The 24,983-nt window shown below is 36.7% G+C and overlaps 1 protein-coding gene and 1 long non-coding RNA gene across 9 annotated transcripts; both read left to right on the plus strand.

Moving 5' to 3' along the window:
• The first annotated feature begins 4,880 nt into the window (after positions 1-4,880).
• LOC145792926 (uncharacterized) lies at positions 4,881-5,207 on the plus strand. Its single transcript, XR_014333155.1, has 2 exons — positions 4,881-4,988; positions 5,034-5,207. It is a non-coding gene; the product is annotated as an uncharacterized LOC145792926 (long non-coding RNA).
• Positions 5,208-9,632: 4,425 nt separating this feature from the next.
• On the plus strand, positions 9,633-17,726 carry LOC145792925 (putative disease resistance protein RGA3). 8 transcript variants are annotated; one of them, XM_082874867.1, is made up of 5 exons: positions 9,638-13,672; positions 14,082-14,216; positions 14,827-14,921; positions 16,924-17,031; positions 17,125-17,726. In XM_082874867.1, exon 1 carries the CDS (start codon positions 9,798-9,800, stop codon positions 13,602-13,604), a length of 3,807 nt encoding a protein of 1,268 aa, XP_082730993.1. In that variant the 5' UTR covers positions 9,638-9,797; the 3' UTR covers positions 13,605-13,672; positions 14,082-14,216; positions 14,827-14,921; positions 16,924-17,031; positions 17,125-17,726. The 8 variants fall into 8 exon arrangements, 7 of the variants coding, with proteins under 7 accessions (XP_082730993.1, XP_082730989.1, XP_082730990.1 ...); XM_082874863.1 differs by having other exon boundaries at positions 14,082-14,921; XM_082874864.1 differs by having other exon boundaries at positions 14,737-17,031.
• Positions 17,727-24,983: the final 7,257 nt, after the last annotated feature.

Below are 24,983 nucleotides of genomic sequence, written 5' to 3' on the forward strand. Positions count from 1 at the left end.
CAGAGTGCCTATATACAGTAGGGGTGCAACTCGAGTGGGTTCGGTCGGGTTAGGAGGTTGTCCAAGCCCAACCCAAGTTGTGCTAAGACCTGCCCAGGCCCGCCCAAGCCCAAATTGTAACCCAAGGTTGCCTAACCAAGCCCAACTCGAGTTAAACTCGAGTTGCCCGAATTGTAAATGAATTTCAGTTTTTTTTGTTTTTTTTTTTTGCAACTGCATTACTAAATTATTAAAATTTGACTCTATTTATATTTTTTAAAATAAAAAATTATTAATACCATCAAAACAAATAATTTATATAATGTAAGGGAGATGCCGCTATAGTAGTCTTTACAATTTATAAGTGAAAATAAAAAAAAAAGGTTTTATGTTATTTGTATATATAATATATATGTAATATAATTTAATAATCTAAATTACTTTAATATCATGTAATGGCTAATAATTTATATGTATATTTAATATTTTTATATATCTATGTATGTATAATTCGGGCTTCAGGTTGCTCGGGTTAATTGACGTCTTTGCCCAAGCCCGTACCGAATTTGAAAATATCTTGTCCAAGCCCTAAAAAAATTTGGGCTAGGTACGGGTTGCTCGGGTTGAGCCCGCCTAAATTGCACCCCTAATATACAGACAATTTTTTTGGTTGCCATTGTATTGATTCTCATTATCAAATTTTGCAAATATATATTTTAAGAAAACTTTCTTTAGCAAACAACATTCAATTGAGAGATTGACAAGGAAGTAACGGGGATTTAGAGAAGCATACATACTAAGATGATGATGATAATGAGTTTTTACAAGAGCAATAAACCTGTTTCTGAGGGTAGTGAATAACTGTGTTCTTGTTGTTGTCGTTGCCGGTTGCTGCAGCGGCAATGGCGGTTGTGACGGTCACGACAGTGACGGTAGCAGAGAAGGAAGCTAGGGTAAGGAAGAGGAAAAGAGAGAGAGATAAGAGAGAAGGGAGGAGAGAGAGAGAGAGAGAGAGAATGAGATAGAGGGTGTGATATATAGGTGTGGGCAAGGGACCTTAAGTTAAAAAATATATATATTGTGAACCTCTCCTACTACTAAAAGTTGGAGAGAGATGTTAGACCAATTTTTCTTAATTTTTTTTAATATTTTTTTTTTGTATTCAATGAATGATCAATTTTTATACGTTTTAAGTGCATTTAGATTAAATAAATTTCAAAAAAATTATTAAAATGTTAAAAGAGTTTATGAAAAACACACGATATATGTAATAACTCAGATTTTTAATTATTCTGTAAAATTTATACTAATATTATTTAATTACAGTTGGAAAAATATACGATTTATTTTATATTATTATGTATAATTTTGTAAAAAAATATAATTATTATGAATTTAGAGGTCAAAGTATAAATAAATAATAATAATAATGGGTGTAGTAGTAAAATAAATAATTAATTTTTTGTTAGCATACGATAAAATGTAATTTAATTAAGAATTAATTAATTTATATAATTATATTAAAATATTGAGTTAAAGTGTAATTATCTTAATTATTTATATAAGATAAGGATAAATCCTTATAATTTATTATCATACTTTTGGCACGATTCGCACTGGCCACGTGTATGAGTTTGGCTTGGGGCTCACGAATTGAATCTCTATAAATAGGGAGGTGATTCACCTGGAAAGGAAAAAGAAAGAAAAGGAAGAGAAAGAAAGAAAGAAAGGAAAGAAAGGAAGGAGAAAGAAAGGAAAGAAAGGAAGGAAAAAATAATGAAAGTTAAGAGGATTTTTGGTAGTGGAAAAAAAGAGTGAGGTATTAAAGTGAAGGTGAGTTATATTATATCTTAAGTTACCATTATATGTTTTACGTATGTTTTGACTTACCGCATTTATTTTATACAAGTTATGTTTTATTAACTATTCTAAATTATATAAATATTTTAGTCACGTGGTTTAATTTCTGAACCTTATTTGTGAAAGTGAAATCCATGGATATGTTTGTTTATATTTTAAAGAATATTTGGCTATAACCTTATAAACAATTATGTTTTGTAAGTACCACCACAGGAGTTCCACGCCTTGGGGGACTTAAATAACCATTGGCCTCTGTTTGACTACCTTGTGGTCATCTGTTTGTCATGAATCCATTGACCCCTGTTCTATGCGGAGCAAAGTGCTGTGCAAAGATAAGTGTTACACTATTGTGGAAGCCACCTTTATAGTCCGTATGAGCCACCTCTTGAGTTCGTACATCTGTTCTGACTGTCACTTCTGTGACCTCTGTTCTATTCTGTTCTGTACCGTGATTATGGTTATTTATTTGCATAATTTATATATTTCAGTTTCTGCCACTTAAATGACTTATTCACCAAACTGAGTTACGTAAATGTTTTGGCCTAACTATCCATGGTTATTTCGTGTCCTTTATACTCTTGGTATAATATTTCTCACTCTGCCATGTGCTTATAGCTGTTTACTAATTTTCAGGAAATAATGCAATTCAAAAATAGCTTTTGGAAAGTCTTAGATGCGAGGCTCCGGAATAGACACACACAAAACTTTTATGATATTTTTTATATGTAAATATCGGCCTTTTTGGTCAATACATTTTGTAATAAAAATCGAAACTCCGATGATTATTTTGGTACTCTCATTTAAATATTACTTCCACTTGCGTTTATTAATTTGTTTAAGAATTGACTGGAGGTAATCTCAGTTACTGGCCATCACGATACTTAACCTTTGGGTACGGAGAGTGAGTCGTGACAAAATATATATATATAATATAAAAAATTATTTTAAAATACTCTAAATTAAATCGATAAATATCAAATTAAAATATCATATAAATTTACACAAAACCATGTAATTTTTATGGCCACGTGTCATGTTAAAACCCCACATATTCCTATTTAAAAAAAATAATCAGAAAATTCCTCTAAAAAGGGCATGTACTGAAAAGGATTTATTAAGCGGTCGTGTAGAAATTGATTATTTTAATTAATTTTTAAAATTTTTATAAAAAGAAATAAAAAAAATAGACATGTAACAGATTTTTGATATTAGTGGGTAAGGCTGCGGTTGTGGGTTGGTTCATTTGGAAGGCTCGTAACGACTGGGTATTCAATCTAGTACCTGTGGATCCTTCACAAGTCCTTCGCCAAGCTTCTTCTCTATGACAGGAAGTTAATCTCACCAACTCTCAGGAAGCTCCCTCACCCCCAGTGAGTATCAGTGCCTCTATCTCGAATTAAATGACAGCCGCCTCTGCAAGGTCATTTTAGAACATCTCCGATGGTAATAGACATTTTACATATCTAAATATTACTATAAAGTATATATTTTATTTTGTCTATCAACTATTTCATATTTTTACTCTAATCATACTTTTTATTTTAGTGATTCATCTAAATATTATTAATTTTATAAAATGCCACATCAGCAACAAAGATGGTGAAAAATGATCCCAATGATTAAATACATTTTGCTTGACCTTGAAGGCTAGTTACATGTAGCTAGTGAATGTGAGTTGAGCTAAAATGCCTAATCATATGCCTAGTGCATTAGAGTTGAAAAAAATGAGTTATATTAGACATTTTGACTAACAAACATTATATACCTAATGGGTTGGAGATGCTCTTAAGATAAACTGTGATGCGAGCTTCACCCCAGATGGGAGTATAGCCTCAGTTGCAGTGGTTCTTAGAAAATTGGGCGGGGCATCTAGTTGATGGTCGGGTCTCTTTGGTCCGTGTATCTTCAGTTACTCAAGGCGAAGCCAGGGCTGTTAGACTGGCTTGCAAGCTCCTCCAAGCTCTTGGTCTTGTTAACGTCCAAGTGGAAAGCGACAACAAATCGGTTATTGAGTTAAGCTCATTGGAACTGGTTGCCCCTTGGGACTGCCGTGCATGTTTGCTGGATGTTGGCTCGTTGAGTCGACATTTGTCTATCTCTTTCTCATGGGTGCCTAGAGAGGCCAACTGTGTGGCTTATTGGGTTGCCTCCTCTCATTTGAAGGGTGCTCTTCCTTTAGGGTGGGTTGGGTCCCCTCCTGCTCTGTTACAGGAGTTGTTTTGCTTGATGCTTCGTTGTAATCCCATTTAATTTGCCAGTTCCAAAAAAAAAAAAAAAAAAAAAAAATTTTATAAAAAGATATATAAAAAAAATAGACATGCAACAGATTTTTTTTACTTTTTAACTAAAATTTCATGTAGTGTTTGGTAGAATTTTCTAAATATAATTTAAGAATAGAGATTGTATTTTGAGTTTATGAGTTTTGAAATTATAATTTAAGTGTGAAAAATTTATTTGATGAATGAGTTTTGAAAAGAATTTTGAATTGGGTGGAAGATTTTTGATGTGACATATGATATTTGATACAAAAATTTACAATTTATAACCAAGCACACAATTCAAAATTCTATTAAAGATCATAAATTTTTTTAAAAAATTTAGAAAATATTTTTTATTGAATATATAAAAATTAACAAGTGTCAATTAAAAAAATAAATAAAAAAATTATACAGTTTCGATCAACCGGCCGGACGACTGGTTAACCTGAATTTTTCCCCCTACGATCGAGTTCTTAAAAATGAATGTAGAATTAATTTTTGAAACTCGTAAACAAACATAATGTAAAATAAGTCCGAAACTAACGTTCCAGTGTATCAAACACAGAGGGCTTAGTCAACGTCACTGCACTTTTTCTAGATTGCCATGGCAATACGAAAAGGCATACACCCATAGCAAAGGAACAGCAACCTAGAAAACAAATCTGAAGAATCAAGAACTATTCTCACTCGCAATTTCACATGCATGAATGGATATCAATGTCATCGTGCTTAATCCATTTTGTAAAATAAACTGATGTATTATTGATTGATATATGTTATATTACAAGATTGTTGTGTTTCTATTTTGTACAAGAATTCCTATTATATAGGAGATGATTCTGGAGTAGGTGAGGAGTGAGTGGTGGAGGTAGGTTTGGTGGAGTGTAGTAGGTGATAGGAGTGAGTGGTGGAGGTAGATTTGGTGGAGTGTAGTAGGTGATAGGAGTGAGTGGTGGAGGTAGGTTTGGTGGAGTGTAGTAGGTGATTTACATTTACATTAACAGCCCCCCTCAAACTCAAGGAGGATAGGTACTAGCCAACTTGAGTTTGGAGAGAGTAACAAAACAGAAAAATAAACTGATAAATAAAATAAAACAGGATAGGAGACACGGTATGGTCGTGTCAGACCGTTGTAGCAGACAGTTTACGGAGTCATGTTGGACCGTTGAAGCAGACACGGTGTGGTCGTGTCAGACCGATGTAGAAGACAGTTTATGGGGTCATGTCGGACCGTTGTAGCAGACAGTTTTGGAGAAGACAGTTTATGGGGTCATGTCGGACCGATGTAGCAGGACAGTTTACGGGGTCATGTCGGACCGTTGTAGCAGACACTGTGTGGTCGTGTTAGACCGTTGTAGAAGACAGTTTATGGGGTCATGTCGGACCGTTGTAGAAGCTTGTGGTGGTGCACCAAGGGGGCGACTTAGGGAGTGCGCCATGGGCGACTTATACATTATACTGGTATAACCCCCCCTCAAACTCAAATAGGTGTGAAGATAGAAACCTATTTGAGGTTGAAACAAATGGATTGATAAAGCTGACCGGTGTAAAAGACACTGTATGAGTGTGTAAAAGACACTGTATGAGTGTGTATATAGGCTGCCCAAAAATGGATGTAGATATCGAGCCCTCAAAAGTCGTGCCCTCAAAAGGTGTGCCCGCACCCTCAAAAGGCGTGCCATCAAAAGGCGTGCCCGAATGCATCAAAAGGCGTGCCTGTTTGTCGGCGAGAAGAGGCGCGCGATGCGCGTGGCTGCCTCGGCTATTTAACCAAGACAGAGCTGAGGCAGAGGCGAAGACAAACAATTGGCGAAAATCCTCTGAAAAACTCTTCGTTTTGCTGAGAAGGTTTTGCTGAGAAGATACTCTGTAACACTCTCTATAACACTCTGTTGCCCAGAAAAAATGGCTTCGTCTTCCCGCGGGCTGCTTACCCTCTTTCCCGACCTCAACGAGTCTACAGGAGAGAGAACTGGTGCGGTGGCCAGTGAACCTCAACCAAACACTGCTGGGTTTGCTCCGCTGAACTTTCCGATGCGGTCTGTGGAGCAAAAAATGGCGGTGCAGTCGGATGTGGAAGCCAATCAGTATACGTTGAAGGCATGTGTGGAGTCCATGACGGCGGTCACAAATCTGTCGCACCGGCTACAGAGTAGGACAAATGAGGTGCAGCAGTTAAACTCCCAGCTGGCTCTGCTCCAACGCATGTATAAGGATGCGCGAGCAGAGATGAGCGTGCTAAGGGCAGAAAATAAGGAGCTGAAGCGGAAGGCCACCGTAATGTTCCGATTTGGAGGGCCGCCATATGCTGCAGTGGAAGAGCAAGGAATAGTGGTCATGCCCAGTGGAGTGGGAAACACGGAGGCAACACCGGCAAGGGCCGCCCATGATGGAGGCAAGAAGAAAAGACCTGCGGCAGAGTAGAGAAGAAAAAAATCCCGCTGTGGGTGTGGTTGTGTTGTCCCTTTTTTTTTTTTTTTTTTTTTGTTTTGTGTTGTTTTTTTTTTTTTTTTTTTTTGTGTAAAATGGTGATCGGGGTGGATCCCTGAGAGAAATAAAATATGGGTTGTTGTGCAAATGTGGAAGTTGTTTTTTTTTTTTTTTTTTTTTTTTTTTTTTTTGTTGTGAAAAGAAGGGAATCGAAAATAAATAAATAAATAAATAAATAATAAGAATAATAATGGGTGCTGAAACGGTGGGACGAAAAAAAGAAAAATATATATATATATATATATAATAATAAGAAAAAGAATTGGTCAAATTGGGAGTGTGTGAAGAATTATTATTCTAGAGGATGGTGGAAAGATATTGGGGAAATATATTATAATAAATATATATATATATATATATATGAAAAGAAAAGAAAAGTGGGAAATCACGTGGGTGTTGGATGAAAACATGGGAGAGGCATTGTGTTTAAATAAAATAAGGAAAAGAGGGGGTGTAAAGTGAGAGAGAGAGGAGAGACATGTGCAAAGTAAGTTGTGTGTTGGTTTCTGTTCAAAGAAGATGGAGTAAAATAATAAAAAAAAAAAATGAAAAAGAAAGTTAAGTGGGTTTTTCAAAAGATGGGTGTGGCGTATGATAATATAGTAGAATGGTGTGAAGACAGTGTCCTGAACCATAGTCTGCAGACAAGAGTGGTGAGCAACACGGTGTGCAGTCCGTTTTTTTTGTTTTTTTTTTTTTTTTTTTTTTTTTTGTTTTTTTTTGTTTTTTTTTTGTTTTTTTTTAACAAAGGAATATAAGGCCAAGTGACCACCTTTTAAGCTAATACACATGGTCTGCTTCACGCGTGACAAAACCACCGCCACCTTTATCCCCATTGGCCGAGGTGGTTTTTATTGTATGTGGGCGAAAATAAAAAAAGAAAGTGGGGTGGTGTGGTGTGTAAAGCATGAAGGGATGAGAGAGAGGAATAAAGTGTGTTTTTGTGCTTGCATGTGTGTGTACAGCTGTGTGTTCTCCGAGAGGGAGAGAAGAGGAGATAGGATGTGTGGGTGGATCCCTTGACAGAGAGAGCAAGTTGCCGAGATGGGTTGGCTGTTTTTGTTTGTTTATGTTTGTGTTGGGTATATCAAGTAGCCAGACCCAGCTAGAGAGAGCTGATCGGAACCGGGGATGGAGAGTTGGTCGGAGAAGAAGCCGGAGACGGAGATGAAAAGAGAGCACCAGATCACCCAGAAGTGTATCCCAAAGAAATACCATGCCATTCATCCTGTGGTGGTGTCCAAGCCGGTGTTTGGTTGACGACGGTGGCAGACGGGAAGAAGGACAGAAGTCCTGCGATGCTGGTTGAACCTGATAATACGGGAAGAAGGAGAGAAGGCCAGCTCTTGGATACGAGCTTGAATGGGAGGAGAGGCTTGGCTGGTAGCCGTAGGAGTTGGGCCAAATAGCTTGATGCCTTGTGCTCCTCCATGATGAACATCCGCCATGGAGAGAGAGAGAAAATGTTGAGAGAGAGCAGCGGAGTGAAGGTATGGGTAGAGGTCCGGCGGGCGGCCAAGGCGAGGCTGCCGCCCGCCGGTGAAGCAAAATTATTAGCTTTTCAACCTTGCTCTGATACCATGTAAAATAAACTGATGTATTATTGATTGATATATGTTATATTACAAGATTGTTGTGTTTCTATTTTGTACAAGAATTCCTATTATATAGGAGATGATTCTGGAGTAGGTGAGGAGTGAGTGGTGGAGGTAGGTTTGGTGGAGTGTAGTAGGTGATAGGAGTGAGTGGTGGAGGTAGATTTGGTGGAGTGTAGTAGGTGATAGGAGTGAGTGGTGGAGGTAGGTTTGGTGGAGTGTAGTAGGTGATTTACATTTACATTAACACATTTCAATTGATCAGATTGAATGGATTGAGGAGAAAAGACCCAGTTGTGTGTGTGTGTGTGAGAGAGAGAGAGAGAGAGAGAGAGAGAGAGTAGTGAGAGAAATAAGACCAAGAGAGATATAGAGTAGTGAGAAAGCAAACCCAGTTGAGATAGAGTAGAAACAGATTGATCATATTGAAATTCTTTCTTTTCAACGAGAGAAAAGACAAGTTACCTAGTTGGAGTTGGAAAAAACTGAGTGCTATGATCAAAAGAACGACAACGGAGGAAGAGAGACAAGTTCAGTTTCTCATTTGGGATAAAACGACAGAGTTTTGAACTTCAGCATATGAGGCTCCATCTGATTAAAACGACAGAGTTTTGGTCCTCACAGGCCACGTAAGTCGGAGAATTTGGGCAGGGCGTTTTGTCTGGATGTAGCGAGATTGTATAATTTTATGTTGAATAATTTGAAAGAGATATATGATAAATGATTACCTAATAACTTTTTTTTTGGAAGAAGACAGCACACCATTTTCATGTGTTTAATTAGAGGATTTAAAAAAAAATTTAGAAAGAGAAAAAAAAAAAAAAGACAAAATATGAATAAAATATATTTATATTTTACTTAATTTTATATATATATATATATTTTTTCAAATTTCTCATCAAATCTCCAAATCAAGGTAGTGTTTGGTAGAATTTTAGAATTATAATTTGATAATAGAGTTGTATTTTGAGTTTGTGAGTTTTGGAATTATGATTTAAGTGTGGAAAATTTATTTGATTATGAATTTTGAAAGGAGTTTTAAAAAGAGTTTTAAATTGAATTTGAATTGAGTAATGTGACATGACATTTGATACAAAAATTTACGATTCATAATCAAATACATAATCCAAAATTTTATTCAAAATTCATAAAAAAAATTTAAAATATTCTTTTTGTAATATAAAAATAACCGGTGCAAAAATAAAAAAAATCGAACACTGTTTCGATCACTCGGCCAGATCACCAATTAGTCTAAATTGTCTCACCTTAAAAAAAAATTTAAAAATAAATGTGAAATTAATTTTTAAAAATATTAAACCAACACTGCTCAAAAATAAATGTGAAATTATATTTTGAAAACTATCCCAAACGGAGCCCAAATTTCTCTTTCGCTTATTCCCACATTATTTTTCCATTTTAAAAGCGAACGCGGAAAGGAAAGAGTTGAAGACTTCGCACACATTATTTTTCCATTTTAAAATCGAACGCGGAAAGGAAAGAGTTCAAGACTTTCGCTTGTTCACACACATGATTAACACTCACAATAAGGAGATAAAGAAACTCAATTTATTATTCTCTTGTTTGTGTTGTTCCATTGCGAAGCAAAGAAGGAAATATGAGTGCATCTCCCCTGATCTGTGCTGCTCAGGTGATGTTGAATTACCTGATTCCACTAGTGGCCGAACAGATTAGCCTGGCATGGGGTTTCAAGGATGAGCTTCAAAGGCTTAGTGACAAGTTGGAATTGATTCAAGCTCTGTTACATGATGCTGAGAACCGAGGAGGAGGAGTCGTCATAATAAGGCTCGAAACTATGCGACTTTGGCTCAAGAAACTCAATTCTGTGGCTTCCCTTGCCGACGATGTCATGGATGAATTCAAGTTTGAAGCCCTTCGTCGTAAGTTTGAGTTACAAAATCGATTCAACAACAACAAGGTACGCAACTTGTTCTCCCTCTCAAATCCACTCCCATTTCGTCTCAAGATGGTTCATAAGGTCAAGCATATCAATTTGTTGTTTGACAATCTTTGTAAAGAAGCAAATGACGTCGGTCTTAGACCAGCTGATCAGATCTTAAATGCTGTTAGTATTACTAGTGCTGTTGAACCTAGAGAATTGAATTTCAGGCTGACTCACCCCTTTGTAGATGATTCACAAGTTGTTGGAAGGGATGGTGATGTATCAACTGTGATAGACATGTTACTTGGCTCCTCCGACAACACCGTAGATGATTTATCTGTCATTGCCATTGTAGGAATGGGGGGGATGGGTAAGACAACCCTTGCTCAGCTAGTCTACAACAATGACTGGGTGGTGGAGCATTTTGGTGATCAAAGGATGTGGATTTGTGTTTCTGATGATTTCGAAGTTAAAAGGTTATTGAATGAGATGGTACAATCTCTTACTGGGGATAAGTCTGACACAGATAATATTCAAGGAATAGTGAGAAAGCTTGCTGCAAAACTAAATGGAAAAAAGTATTTGGTTGTATTCGATGATGTTTGGAATCAAAATCCACACGAGTGGGAGAGCTTGAGAGCTTCTTTGAAAGGAATAGGTGGCTCCATGGGAAGCAAAATAATAGTTACAACCCGTAGTACGAATGTGGTATCTACCATGAGAACCTCTGCATCTCTCACTCTTCATTTGAACCAACTATCAGAAAATGATAGTTGGACCATGTTTCAAAAAAGAGCGTTTGCAAATGGAGGGCCAATAGAGACCCCAAATTTGGTGGCTATTGGTAGAAAAATGGTGGAAAAGTGTAAGGGCGTGCCCTTGGCAATAAAGTCACTAGGAGGTGTATTGTACTCTAAACGGTATGAACATGAATGGGTGTCAATAAAAAACAGTGAAATATGGAGCTCACCTGAAATCAAAAGTGGAATTCAACCGATATTAAGGCTAAGTTTTGATCACTTACCATCACCATATTTGAAACACTGTTTTGCGTATTGTTCTATTTTTCCAAAAGATTACAACATTCAAAAGGATAAGTTGATTCAGCTTTGGATGGCTCAAGGATATCTCCAGCCTTCTTCGGGATGCAATTTGGAAATGGAAGATGTTGGTAATGATTATTTTAATATTTTGTTGCACAGTTCTTTATTTCAAGACATTGAATTGGATGTGTACAATAATATTACTGGTTGCAAAATGCACGATCTTGTGCATGATCTGGCACTGGATGTCTCACAGGGTAATTGTTTGGCTTTGACTTCGATTGCTAGTGAGCAAAAGTATCATCCCGAGGTTCAACATCTATCATTGGGTTTTGTGAAAGAAACAAGTTTGAGGACATTATTTTTCTATGACATCCGAAAAAATATTTCAAAAGTTAAGTGTATACGTGCCCTGCATTTGGGAGCATGTGGTGTGAAAGAGTTGCCAAGTTTCGTACGTAAGTTCAAACATTTGAGATATCTTGATCTCTCATATTCATCTATTGAAATGTTGCCAAATTTTATCACCAAGTTTTACAATTTGCAAACATTGAGACTTCCATCTTTTGAGCGTGTCAAAGAGCTTCCAAAAGAATTCAGTAAGTTGGTTAGCTTGAGACATTTTTATATTGATGATACAGAAGGGAACAGGAAATTGATGCCAATGATGATAGGACAGTTGACTTCTTTGCAAACTTTACCATTCTTTGTTGTTGGTGAGGATAAGGGCCGTAAAATTGAAGAGCTGGGTAGCTTAAGCAAACTAAGAGGTAAATTAATGATTTACAATCTCCAATTGGTAAAAGGCAGGGAAGAAGCAGAAAAGGCAAATATATTAGGAAAACCGAACATTCATGAGTTAGGATTTCATTGGGTTGGGGTGGGCACTCCTTCAACAGCAGAAGACACTACTAGTATTAACCATGAGGATGTGTTGGAAGGACTTAAACCTCATGGAAACCTTAAGATTTTAAAACTCAAGGAATTTAAAGGACAAAGTTTTGCATCATGGATGATGCTTGGTAGAGATGCTCAATTAATTCAAAATTTGGTTAAGATAGAATTATCCAACTGCACAAGATGTGAACAAATACCACCACTCGGACACCTTCCGCATCTTGAGGTTATTAAAATGTCTGGATTAAGTAATCTGAAACGTATTGGTCCTGAATTCTATGGTTGTGACAGTGTTGTTAATCATGATCATGATAATGATGGCATCATCTCTGGTAGCTGTAGTGGGGCAGCAACTACAGCAGCAGCAGCAAAAGCATTAGCTGTTGTATTTCCAGCACTGAGAGAACTCCATCTAGTTGATATGCCAAACATAGAAGAATGGTCTGGGCTTGGGGTATCATCATTGTTGTCAGACACCACGATGTTCTTTCCTCTGCTTGACTTGTTATGTATTGAACGTTGCCCTGAGTTGACTACAATTCCAGGCCATTTGTTATCCTTACAGGAATTGGCTATTTACGAGTTCACTACAATTCCAGGACATTTGTTATCCTTACAGGAATTGACTATTTACAAAGATAACCCGTACTTGGATCGGTATCCTAGAAATACGTGTCCTAGAAATACGTATCGCCCTTACTTGAGAATAGATGTATCTTCGGGTTCGAAATCAAAGATTGGTGTTTTACTGGTAGATTTGCTGGAAAAAAGCTGCAAAACCCTAAGAATGCTGATCGTATGGAATTGTGAAGAGCTATGTTATTTGGCAAATAACTTGCAAAATCTTTTGTTTCTCGAGCACTTAACAATAAAAAATTGCCCAAATCTAAGGTCTATAATTAAAGAAACAGATGAAGAAGCGTCCAATTCCAGCAGCTTAACATCTCTTCAGTTGCTCTGGATTTCAGATTGCGAAGATTTGAAATGTTTGCCAAAGGGGCTGCTACAACAAACCCTTATAACATTAAAGATAGAATGGTGTCCAAATTTAATAATGGCCAATTCAGATGAATTATGCAGCCTCACTTCCCTTCAGAACTTGATGATTAGAGGATGTCCAAGATTGGCAGATTGGTGGGGGGAGAGGCTATTTTGCCTGACCAGCCTTCAAATATTGACGATAGGTTCCTTCTCAGAGGAGCTTGAATATTTCCCCTGGCCTTCCACTGTAAGTGCTGCATCTGCATCTGCATCTGCTTCCACTTCCTCTTCTGTTACTGCTACTACAGACGCAGATACCAAATATCACCCAAACCCCAAACAGTACCCCTTCATGTCCTTGGAGTCTCTGACTCTATATGGGTGGGAGAGGGTCAAGTATCTGCCTGATCAACTTCAGCACCTCACGACCTTGAGAGACATGTCACTTCTAAGCTTTATTGGACTGGAAGCTCTGCCAGAGTGGCTGGGTAACCTTTCATCTCTTCATTCTTTGAATATTTGGAATTGCCAGAATCTGATGAATGCAACGCCACTCAACAATATACGATCTGTGAAAATACATGCTGTTGCCCCCTTGTAAAGGAAAGAATGGCGCAAGATTGCCCATATTCCATCCATCATCATTGACCATATACTTGAGATCAATCGGTAATTTATTTATCCAATTGCCCATATTAATGATTTCACTCTTCTCCTCTCACCCCAACTCCACCTTCCCAATGAAGTTTGTTCATTTAAGTGTCTTGTTTTTATGTTGTTTCTTTTTCTTTTATTTTTTCAATTAAAAAATAATTATCTTCTTACATTTTATAAGTTACCTCCAATCTTCACTAGCTGACTTTGTTATCAGTTATATTTTTCTTTCCCTCTCCTTCTTAAATTCTCCATCAGTTTTATTCTCACAATTTTAACAATGATAAAATTATTTAACTGTTACTTGCATAAATTAATGCTCTACTAAACCATACTCTGTGTGTGTGTGTGTTGATGTGTTAAAGTAGTATACAAAAACTTTTATCTGAAGTTAACTCATTTGGCATGATTTGTTGGGTTTCAGGTCATGATACATTATTTGGTCGAGCTGAAGTGTAACGGTTTCCTCTACAAATCTATTTCTTCAAGATAAAGCATGAACAGTCTACTGCCGCCAACTATGTAATTCCTCTATGTCTCCAACCAAACAAACAATTAGGTAACTCTTGTAATAAGGAATTACTTAACTTCAATCTCTCCCTTTCACATGATTGGCAATCAGTTGAGTTGATTACATACATTGTTAAATATGCATTTATTTTTCATGCTGGTCAGCTTTTGTTGATAATCAGTCACCACAAATTTGAGTTTTAAATACAAATTTTTAGGAACAAAAATAATTTGTCTGCAAAAATCATGTTTTTAAGGACAAAATGAAGGAATTTTAAAAAATACACATTTAATCATATTATTATCTTTTAGAAACGAGTCTATTTGGTTGCAAAAATGTCATACACTTTTTCTCAACCATTTTAATCGGTCCCAATAAACCCAAATCGTACGTTATTTTATTTTATACATTCATTCTTTGAACTCAAACAGTCGGGTTTTGTATCATAGCAAGTTTTGCTCTCTCTCTCTCTCTCTCTCAAATCCTTAATCTGAAATAGCCTTTCTTTCTCTCTGGCGAATGCACTGGATTTCTTTCTATCTCGCGAATCGATTTGGTGATTGTTTAGGAGATTCAATCCTTTGTTGATTGCTTTCTTTCTATCTCGCGAATGCACTGGATTTGTTGATTTCTTTCTATCTCGGAATGAACTCAACAGTGGCACTGGATTTCTTTGTTGATTGCTTCTGAGATTCAATCCTTAATCTGATCTCGATGACAATTTCATCTCTCGACAGCGATTTTAGTATCCAGGTTTGATTTGATTAATTGATTTCAGTCTCATAGATTTGCTTTTCGATCTGTGATTTTCTTGATCTTATTGAGTGTAGTCGTTCATTTTTTTTTGGTTCATGGATTTATTTGTTAACTAGTTATATTTTTGTCAACATCTGGAAAGGATTTTTGTAGAGTGATGTTGCAAATTTACCTAATCCTAATGATCTAGGCTAAGTTTATTTGCTTGATGTTGATTTCTATATGCTGAAACATAGCCATAATTTATTCTTTTTTTTCATTCATAGGCTTGAAATGGCAGGTTATATGTGTGCATTTAAAGCAGTAGTGACTGCATGAAGTTGACTGTAGTTTTAAATTCAAGTCAAACAACTTGAATTGCTATGAAATTTAATGCAAAGTTTGAACCAAATCTATACTTATCGATGTTGACTTGGTAGTTGAGGTGGATTGTCCTCGAAAAAATGCAGCATAATGTCGTTTAGTTCTGTCAACTTGTTGAGAAACTCTGTTTGCATATGAGAATAGGACCTATTCTTTTTCTGATTTGAAGGAACATTTAGAGATTTATATATAACATACTCAGAGATTAGTGGTAGTCAGATTATATATTTGTTTGCATTGTTTCCATGACCACCTACGGCAGGGAAATTTATGAAGCAATTGTGTGGTAGACTAATCAACACTTGTTCTGCTTTTAGCATATGCCCAAGTGCTTTATTTATTTATTTATATTGTTATATATATATATATATATATATATTTTAAATTGCACTTTTCTCCATTTTGGTTTATTCATACATTTCATTCTTTCTTCTTTGACTTCTTCCTATTCTTATATATTTATATATAGTGATTGATCAAGCTTAGATTTGGTGATTGCCCCTCATTTACCAGGTCTAAAAGCATCCACAGTGATTAGTTACTGCATTAGAGCTGTTACTGAATAAGTTTGCAGATAAAGAAAGAGACAGATTTTATGGATTTTGTTCATGAGTGATTTTTATTAGACTGATATGGTGAGACTTTGAGAGTTGGAAAATAAAATGATTATTGTACCTTCAACTTTGATAGAATTAAATATCACTCATTTAAAAAATCACTCTAGAGGATCTTCATTGTTGACTATATTGGGTCATTAGATAATTATATCACTTGCCGAGAAAAATTTTTCTTCCTCGCTTTTATGTAATTTTAACCCAAGTTCACAGCAGTTTATTAACAGATTATGTAATTTGTATTTATAACCCAGCATCTATGGAAAAAACAGATTGCAATGGATGGCTCAGAAGTAAATCTATGGAAAAAACAGAGATGCTTTGGTGGTAGATTTGTATTTTTGCTATTGCTTGAAGAATTGGATTCCTTAGGTTTGAATTATTGGAAAATTTTACAATTTTGAACATAATGTTGCTCTTATAAATTTTGTTGTATTGTACTTTTTTATTTTATTTGATTCTGAATTTGATTAGAATTTTGTAGAATCTGTATGAATTGATGATTATGTGAGTACATTTTTAATCTTTGTTAAATAGTTTAAGGCTCTGTTTTTTAACTTAAGGATTTCAAATGAAGTAGATTTGAAATCTGATCTTACAATCCTTACACCCCACTCAGTTGATCACATGACATATGGATTTCAAATCCAACCAAATCAGTCCATGGATTTCATTCTTTCATCACTTTCTTAGAAATTTGATTTTTTGTTTGGTCTTTATCTGCTTGATTTTTTGTTTGGAAATATAGATGCCAATTTGATTGATTGCATTGTTAAATTTATTTTGATTCGCTTGTTTTATGAGAGTCGAAAATTCGAGCATCATATTTCCTATTTTTAGTATATCCTATTTTTTAAGCTTTTACCTTTTTTTTTTCTTTTTTGTTTTTGTTTCTCTCTCTTTCTTCTTTAGTTCTTTTGTTTTATGAGGTATTAATTATAGAATCTATAATTTTTGTTTTGCAATTGTAATTGAACAACGTAATCTATATTGATGTCTAATGTGTGCTATAAATGGCATAGCGAGACCGTGCCACTGGAGAGGAACTTGGACTTGTTGAGTTGTACAAAAAGACGCATTTTAGTGAGAAAAAAAAGGCATGGGTGCATGCTGATGCTGAGATTAGACATGTAAGACATCAATCTTTATATACTTTCGTTCCTTATATTCTTATTAAGATGTGGATGGATACTTAGTTTTATCTCAACTAATTATTATTGTAGTACAAGCTTGAAAAGCGATAGGACAAAGCTATTGAAGATGGATTTGGCCCGCTATCCGATGAGCAACTTTCTATTGAGATATTTGGACAAAAATCTGGCTACTTACGAGGCTTAGGGCATGGTCGAAAACCAAGTACAACATTATCTGGAAAACGTACCTGTGCCCAACTCGAAAGGGATAATGAGGCTACTACAAGGGAGGCTAAAGAGCAACGAAGAATCAATGAAGAGCTGGTGGGAAGAATTCGAATCTTGGAGTCTGATCGCACAGAATACAATGCCAAAGTCGGCTTCTTGATGCAGCAGATCAGTCGAAGAGGACCCTCTACTGATTCTTCTTCTTAGTCAGTCATCTTCTGAGATCTACATTCGATTTCCTTTGTGGATTTCTATACAGCAGCATTAAGTAATTTACACATTATTCCCGCATAGAAACACAACACTCACATATCAGAAGTCAGTACCCCATTTCTAAATGCATTTTTGTGCTTGCATATGTGTTTGCATACAGCTATAGATCTTTTGTGTTGATTATTTGATTAAGCTCATATAAGGAAGACATGAAGTATAAACAAGCTCATATAATGATGTTTTAGTTTTCACTTCAAAGGTCCCATTTCTTTACAGCTAGTGGTTTTAACACTATCATCTATTTGTTTTTTTCCCACGTTATGCAAACTTATATTCTGTAGGAACCTTTAGATGGTGTGGTATATTTGTACTGTTGGAATATTCATGTGTATGTTGTTTATGTTATCTTGGTAATGAATGTGGACTATGACAACATCATTGTCAACAGTAGATGTTATGATAATTGTCTTCACATTTTGTTGTTGCTGCAAGCAAGAGAACATTTCCAGGATATAAAAATCTTTGTCAACTAGTCATGGACAACAAAGATAATTGATCAGCATATGCAGTTTTTCCATATTTCTTGCTTGCGTGAGGTGCAGATGCGTGAGATTAGAGATGAACGTTGTTTTTCCCTAAACTCTTTAATCATGGCAGTTAGCATTTCACAATGGATATGAATAGCAGTTTTCAGGAATAATTTAGTGTAGAAATTTAATGTATAAAGAGAAATGATTGTATTATTGATTGTTGTATTTATTTCTATTACAATGATTCATGATTCCTATATATAGAAGAGGGTGAGTGTGTAGTAGGTAAGGAGTAGGTGAAGTGGAGGTGGTAGTGGTGTAGTGGGTTAGGTTTAGTGGAGTAGGTGAGGTGGTAGTGGTGTAGTGGGTTAGGTTTAGTGGAGTAGGTGAGGTGGTAGTGGTGTAGTGGGTTAGGTTTAGTGGAGTAGGTTTAAGTGGGTGAAGTAGGTGGAGAGTAGGTGGATTTTAACAGCCCCCCGCAAACTCAAGGGGGATAGGAACTAACTAACTTGAGTTTGGAGAGAGTAACAAAACAAGAAAATACATAAAAATAAAAGAGCATAAGAGACACTGTATGGTCGTGGCAGACCATTGGTGAAGACACTGGATGGTGGTGTCATAACCTTGTAGAGGACACTGTATGGGGGTGTCATAACCATGTAGAGGACACTGTATGGTGGTGTCATAACGGTGTAGAGGACACTGGATGGCGGTGTCAGACCGATGTAGAAGACAGTTTATGGGGTCATGTCGGACCATTGTAGAAGACAGTTTATGGAGTCTTGCTGGACCCTTGTAGAAACTAACCGGAATCAATGTCGGGACAGTTTACAGTCTTGTCGGACCCATAAAGGAGCTAACCGGAATCAATGTAGGGACAGTTTACAGAGTCTTGTCGGACCCATGAAGGAGCTAACCGGAATCAATGTCGGGACAGTTTACAGAGTCTTGTCGGACCCATGAAGGAGCTAACCGGAATCAATGTCGGGACAGTTTACAGAGTTTTGTCGGACCCTTAAAAAGTCGCACCCTCAAAAGGTGTGCCCAATCTGTCAAAAGGCGTGCCATCAAAAAGCGTGCCCAATCCATAAAAAGGCGTGCCATCAAAAGTTGCGCCCGAGTCATCAAAAGGCGTGCCATGAAAAGGCGTGCCAGGTTGTCGGCGAGCGTCGAGTGGCGCGCGATGCGCGTGGCTGCCTCTGTGTCATGGTCTTTATAAACCGAAGCGGAGGAGGCAGAAACTGAGACAGAAGAACTGAGAGAAACCTCTGAAAAATTCTTCGTTTTGCTGAGAAAGATAGTCTGTAACACTCTGTTGTGAGAGATATTCTGTAACACTCTGTTGCCCAGAAAATGGCCTCGTCTTCCCGTGGGCTGCTCACTCTCTTTCCCGATCTCAACGAGGCCACAGGAGAGAGAACTGGTGCGGTGTCCCGTGAACCTCAACCAAACACCACTGGGTTTGCTCCGTTGAACTTTCCGATGCAGTCGGTGGAGCAAAAAATGGCAGTGCAAACGGATGTGGAGGCTAATCAGTATACTTTGAAGGCATGTGTGGAGTCCATGACGGCGGTCACAAACTTGTCGCACCGGCTGCAGAGTAGGACAAATGAGGTGCAGCAATTAAACTCCCAGCTGGCTCTGCTCCAACGCATGTATAAGGATGCGCGAGCAGAGATAAGCGTGTTAAGGGCAGAAAACAAGGAGCTGAAGCGGAAGGCCACCGTGATGTTCCGATTTGGAGGGCCGCCATATGCTGCAGTGGAGGAGCAGGGAGTAGGCAACTTGCTTGGTGGTCTAGGAAGTACAGAGGGAGCACCGTCAAGAGCCGCCCAGGACGGAGGCAAGAAAAAGAGACCAGCGGTAGAGTAGAGAAGAAAAAAAAAAAAAAAAAAAAAAATCCCGCCGGTGGATGTGGTTGTTTTGTTTGTTTGGTGTTTTTTTTTTTTTTTTTTTTTTTTTTTTTTTTTTTGTGTGTGTGTGTAAAAGTGTGATCGGGGTTGTTCCCTGAGATAAATAAAATATGATTGGTTGTGCAAATTTGTAAATAGTTTGCAATGGTGTTTGGTGTTTTTTTTTTTTTTTTTTTTTGTTTTGTTTTGTTTTAATAAGAATAATAATAATAATAATAATAAATAGGTATCATGGAGTGGGCGGTGATAAAAATATGATTTAGAAAAAAAGAGGAAGGTGGTGGAATGATGGGTCAAAAAGTAGAATAAAAGAGAAAAAAAAAAAAAAAAAAGGTGCACATGAGTTGGTATGTCAAAAAGTAGAATAAAAACAAAAGTGCACATGGGTTGGAAAGTAACATGACCTCGTCAATTATTTGTCCATAACTAGTTCCTTTCTCCTTAAACCAGTATGGGATTTTTCTCTTGGAAAATATGATGTTATCATCGGGGAGACCCGGCAAAGCAAATGTCTCTGTAACATAGAACAAGAACCTGGGAATGCCGAGGCGAGCACCAAGGTCGGTAGTCCAGGGATGGAACATGTCGCTGACGATGCAATCAGGGCGGCGTCGTTTGAAATGATCGCCGATGACCTGCGATTTTGGACGCCGATCACGAGGTTGAGATTTTCCGGCGAGGAAAAGAAGCAGAAGCTTCCGAGATCGCAGGATTCGCCTCTGATGGTGACAACGTAGGCGAATCGGACGGCGATGATGAGAACACCGAAGACAAAGAGTCGAACCAGAATGTTCCTCAGTAAGCTTGGCTTAGACTCCATAGCTCTCTGTATATACTAAATCTAGAGAGAGGGAGAGAGAGCCGTGGGTCTCCTTGGTTTGATGCCAGGAGAGTGTAAAAGAAATTGAGAGAGAGATGTGGAATTTGTGGCAGCGGAGTGAAGGAATGTGTGGAGGTCCGGCGGGCGGCCAAGGCGAGGCGGCCGCCCACCGGTGAAGCAGAATTACTAGCTTCTTAACCTTGCTCTGATACCATGTAGAAATTTAATGTATAAAGAGAAATGATTGTATTATTGATTGTTGTATTTATTTCTATTACAATGATTCATGATTCCTATATATAGAAGAGGGTGAGTGTGTAGTAGGTAAGGAGTAGGTGAAGTGGAGGTGGTAGTGGTGTAGTGGGTTAGGTTTAGTGGAGTAGGTGAGGTGGTAGTGGTGTAGTGGGTTAGGTTTAGTGGAGTAGGTGAGGTGGTAGTGGTGTAGTGGGTTAGGTTTAGTGGAGTAGGTTTAAGTGGGTGAAGTAGGTGGAGAGTAGGTGGATTTTAACATTTAGACTGCTACTTGATTACTCAGGGCATCTTTCTAATTATAGCTGGTTAGTTTTCAGCTTGGGTTCTCTTGTTTTCACTAGTAAGACATTTTTTGACAGTTCGTTAGGTATTGCTGTGATATAGTTTCTTAGTAGAAGAAATCTGTACTAATTTTATTGAATGATTACACTGAAAGACCACTTATGATAAGCTTGCACTTTTCTTTTTTTCTTTTCTAATGTCATATAATATTAATATGTTACTTCAAGCAGTGTGTCATTCACGAAAGGAAGTTGTGAAATTTTCACTTCCTTATACTTTAAAAAAACATGTTTCTTACACTACTCAAATTTTCCAATCCAAGTTAAATTCTCCCGACACTTCAACCATTCTATTTGAAGTTTTGGGCCATCAATTACAGTTCTCTCAAGTAATCAGGCTTTTGGTAGGCTGTTTGCACATTCCATTCTCTCCTTTTTTGGTGGACTTCCATAATGTTACTTCATAGTATGATTTTCTGGTCAAGTTTGTGTCTTTACCAATTGACCACATGAGTCCCACCCTTGGAGATGATATTGGTTCAGAGTCTTGATTCTGTTATGACAAGATCCAATAGCTTGGTCTCAAAATGGAAATTTGCTGTTTTTCCTTCTTCATCAAGAAGGCGCTTCTCAAAATCCAGAGCATAAGTGAATCTAAAATTGAATGCATTAGCTTACTTGGAAATGTTTGTGCTACATGAATTACTAAATATTCATTTATCGTTATGATGTAGTTAGATTTGGTGGGGAGCTATATTCATCTTGGCAATTGTGATTAGATGTTCAAGGAATCCATATTTTTTATTTTATAAACCTTTATTCTTAATCTTTTGGCTTGGGAATGTTTTTCTTTTTAAATTTCTTCACTGCTCCCTCCTCTTTTTTTTGGGAGTGGGGGTTTGAGGAAGCATTATGTCTTCAATGTTTCTTGTTATCATGTCCTGCAAGATTGGTCTAAGATCTTAGTTCTATGCAGGTCCTGCAAGCTTGTGTCGATTTGAAGCTTGGGAGCTCTCTGTTAGATTTTGAATGCCATTTCAACGAAGTCCTTGAGAAGAAGATGCGATGAGTTGTTTTAGGGCTGAGCAAGGAATCCGTGAAATCCGTAATCCGATCCAGTCCAGTCCAATCCAGTAGGTTTGGATTGGTTTTTTGAATCCGTGGTTCGGTTCCGGATTGAAAAATTAAAAATCCGTAGTTCACGGATTGGTTCCGGATTGAATCCCACGGTTCCGGATTGGAACCGATCCGGACCGTATACAAATAGTCTATATTTTTATTATACACCCTCCTGCATAGTATCTTCTCTTATTTTATATAAAACTTAAATCCAAACCTAAACTTGCATAGTATCTTCTTTTATTACTTTTGTTTGCTAGTTTTTAGTGTTAATTTGTAATGGTCTAAATACTTATGGTGGAACTAGTTTCTTTATGGTTGTTTAAATTTTAGAACAGTTTGTCGCTATTATGAAAAGACATATTGCCATTGTGAAACTAATATGGTGCTATATTTATATTTTTATGGAAATAAAGTGTTATATATATATTTTTGTTATTTAATTATATAAATCCGTGGTCCTAAACCGATCCAATCCGTATTTAAATGGATTGGTTCGGATTGGTTCCATGATTTAAACGGATTAGATTGGTTCCAATTTTTCAGGATCCGTAGATAATGGATTGGTTCTGGTTTTACTCCAATCCGGTCCAATCCGGACCATGCTCACCCCTAAGTTGTTTTGTTATGTAGGTAGATATAACTTCAATTACAATATGTTCATTGAATAGTTGAATACTACAAACAATGCTTATGGCACTAGCTTTATAAATTGGAAATAATACTTTTGAAATCTCTGTCAGTTTATGATATACGATTAAGATATTACGTACTAATGAATCAGAGCATGGTATTTGTTTGTTATTGAATGCAATAAGCCTTTTTTTTTTTTTTGGTGTAGTTGAATTTTAATTTGGAGATAAACAGATGGTCTGGTGATATGTTTGATATTTTCTGTTTGGTTATTGAGAAATCAAGAAAGGAATATAAGTTGATGTTCAAACTAGTATTTTTAGAGTAAATGTTACAAAATGAAAAAGCCAAAAAAAAAAAAAAAATTATCAAACTTTTAGAGACCAATTTTAGTTGTCGCAAGAAAATTATAATCTTTACACACCACTTTTGATTGCCTTGCAAAACTAAAACTTTTAGCCACCACTTTCATTTGTTCCAAAAACTAAAACTTTTAGAGACCGATTTGTGTTGTCTCAAAAATTAATTTTTTGTTTCCATAACTACTTCTTCTGCCCTTAGCTGTAATTAGACTTTTAGAGACAAATTTTGGTTGCCTCAAAATCAAAACTTTTTGCAACCATATTTTTGTCTCTAAAAGTCTATTTATAGTGACAAATGCAAAATTTTGTCTCTAAAAGTCATTTTTTAGCTTTTTCGGATGGACCGTTTGGGACAAACTTCGTGACGAGTAAATTAGTTGGCTAAAGTTTTTCCCAACAAATATTACACTTTTAGGGACGGAATAAATTTGTCCCTAAATTGCTAATTTCTTGTGAATGTACAAATATTTATATGTAAATAAAATTTATTGTATATTTGTCTTTTTACTTTCTTTGAACAAACTATAATATCTGATTAATCCAAGTACCTATAGTTTAAGCATATGCATTTTCTAACGTCTCTTTGTTTCTAGATTCTTTGCTGTAATGAACAATATGCTAAATCCATGAGGAATTCAAGGCAATGCTTTGGTTCTCAAAGGCCTTGTGGTTTCTAGAATTTTTGCTGCAATGAATTGTTAGAATTAGGAAATAGTGATATTATAATTATGGTAGTGTTGGAATTAGGAAATAGTGATATTGTAATTATGGTAGTGTATATAAAATCTCTGATCGTGTCAATCACAGATTTAATACATTTTTTTGTCTTCGTTTCTTATTTTGTTCGTTTCCTATTTTGTAATATTGTTTCATTATAAATACAAGGTTCTACCTCATTCATAGGTAAACCAAATAATTCTTTTTATTCTCTTTGGTATCAGAGCCAAAACACAAAAACCCTAGACCACCCCCTTCTCCTTATTGGCCCCTGTTCTTCACTGCCCAGCAGTTTCTTCATGTTCTTTCTTCTTCTTCTAGCAGCCAACATACCTCATCTCCCCTTTAGACCACTCGACAGCCTAACCCACCACTCTTATACTACCCGAAACCAATTACCCACCTTCATATACCCCTCGACAGGATTGTATTACACCTGCCGAGAGCCTTGCTGCTGCCAACCAGGTCTCATCTTGGCATAGAGCACTTCGACCAGGTCTTCCCCTAGCCTAGATCGGTTCAATACCCTCTTTAGGGTGATTTAACCCTTTTTCTTCCTTTTACAGTGTGTAGTGCTGATGCTTTAAGCACTTTAGCTGTTGAGTTTTTTTCGGCTTTTTTGGTTGTTTACTCGGTAGCATTTAGCCGTTGAGTTTTTTCCAGCTTTTCTGGTTGTTTACTCGAACTGTGTTGATGCGTTGCTGTCTATTTCAGCCCTCATCATCTCCCTATGGATAACTTATCTTCTCCCATTCCTACTGAGGTATCTATTGCTGTCTCCACCAAACCTGTGCCTGTTCTAAGTACTGATTTTTCTCTTTCCCATCACACTCCTATTTATCGTATTACGAGTGTGGTGTTGAATGTAAAAAATTTTGCTA

The sequence above is a fragment of the Camellia sinensis genome, chromosome 6 (genome assembly GCF_055761805.1).
Source record: "Camellia sinensis isolate YWXY chromosome 6, ASM5576180v1, whole genome shotgun sequence".
Classification (NCBI taxonomy): Eukaryota; Viridiplantae; Streptophyta; class Magnoliopsida; order Ericales; family Theaceae; genus Camellia; species Camellia sinensis.

Excerpts from the sequence above, each read along its gene's own strand:
- LOC145792925 (XM_082874862.1), top strand. The coding sequence starts at position 9,798 with ATGAGTGCATCTCCCCTGATCTGTGCTGCTCAGGTGATGTTGAATTAC.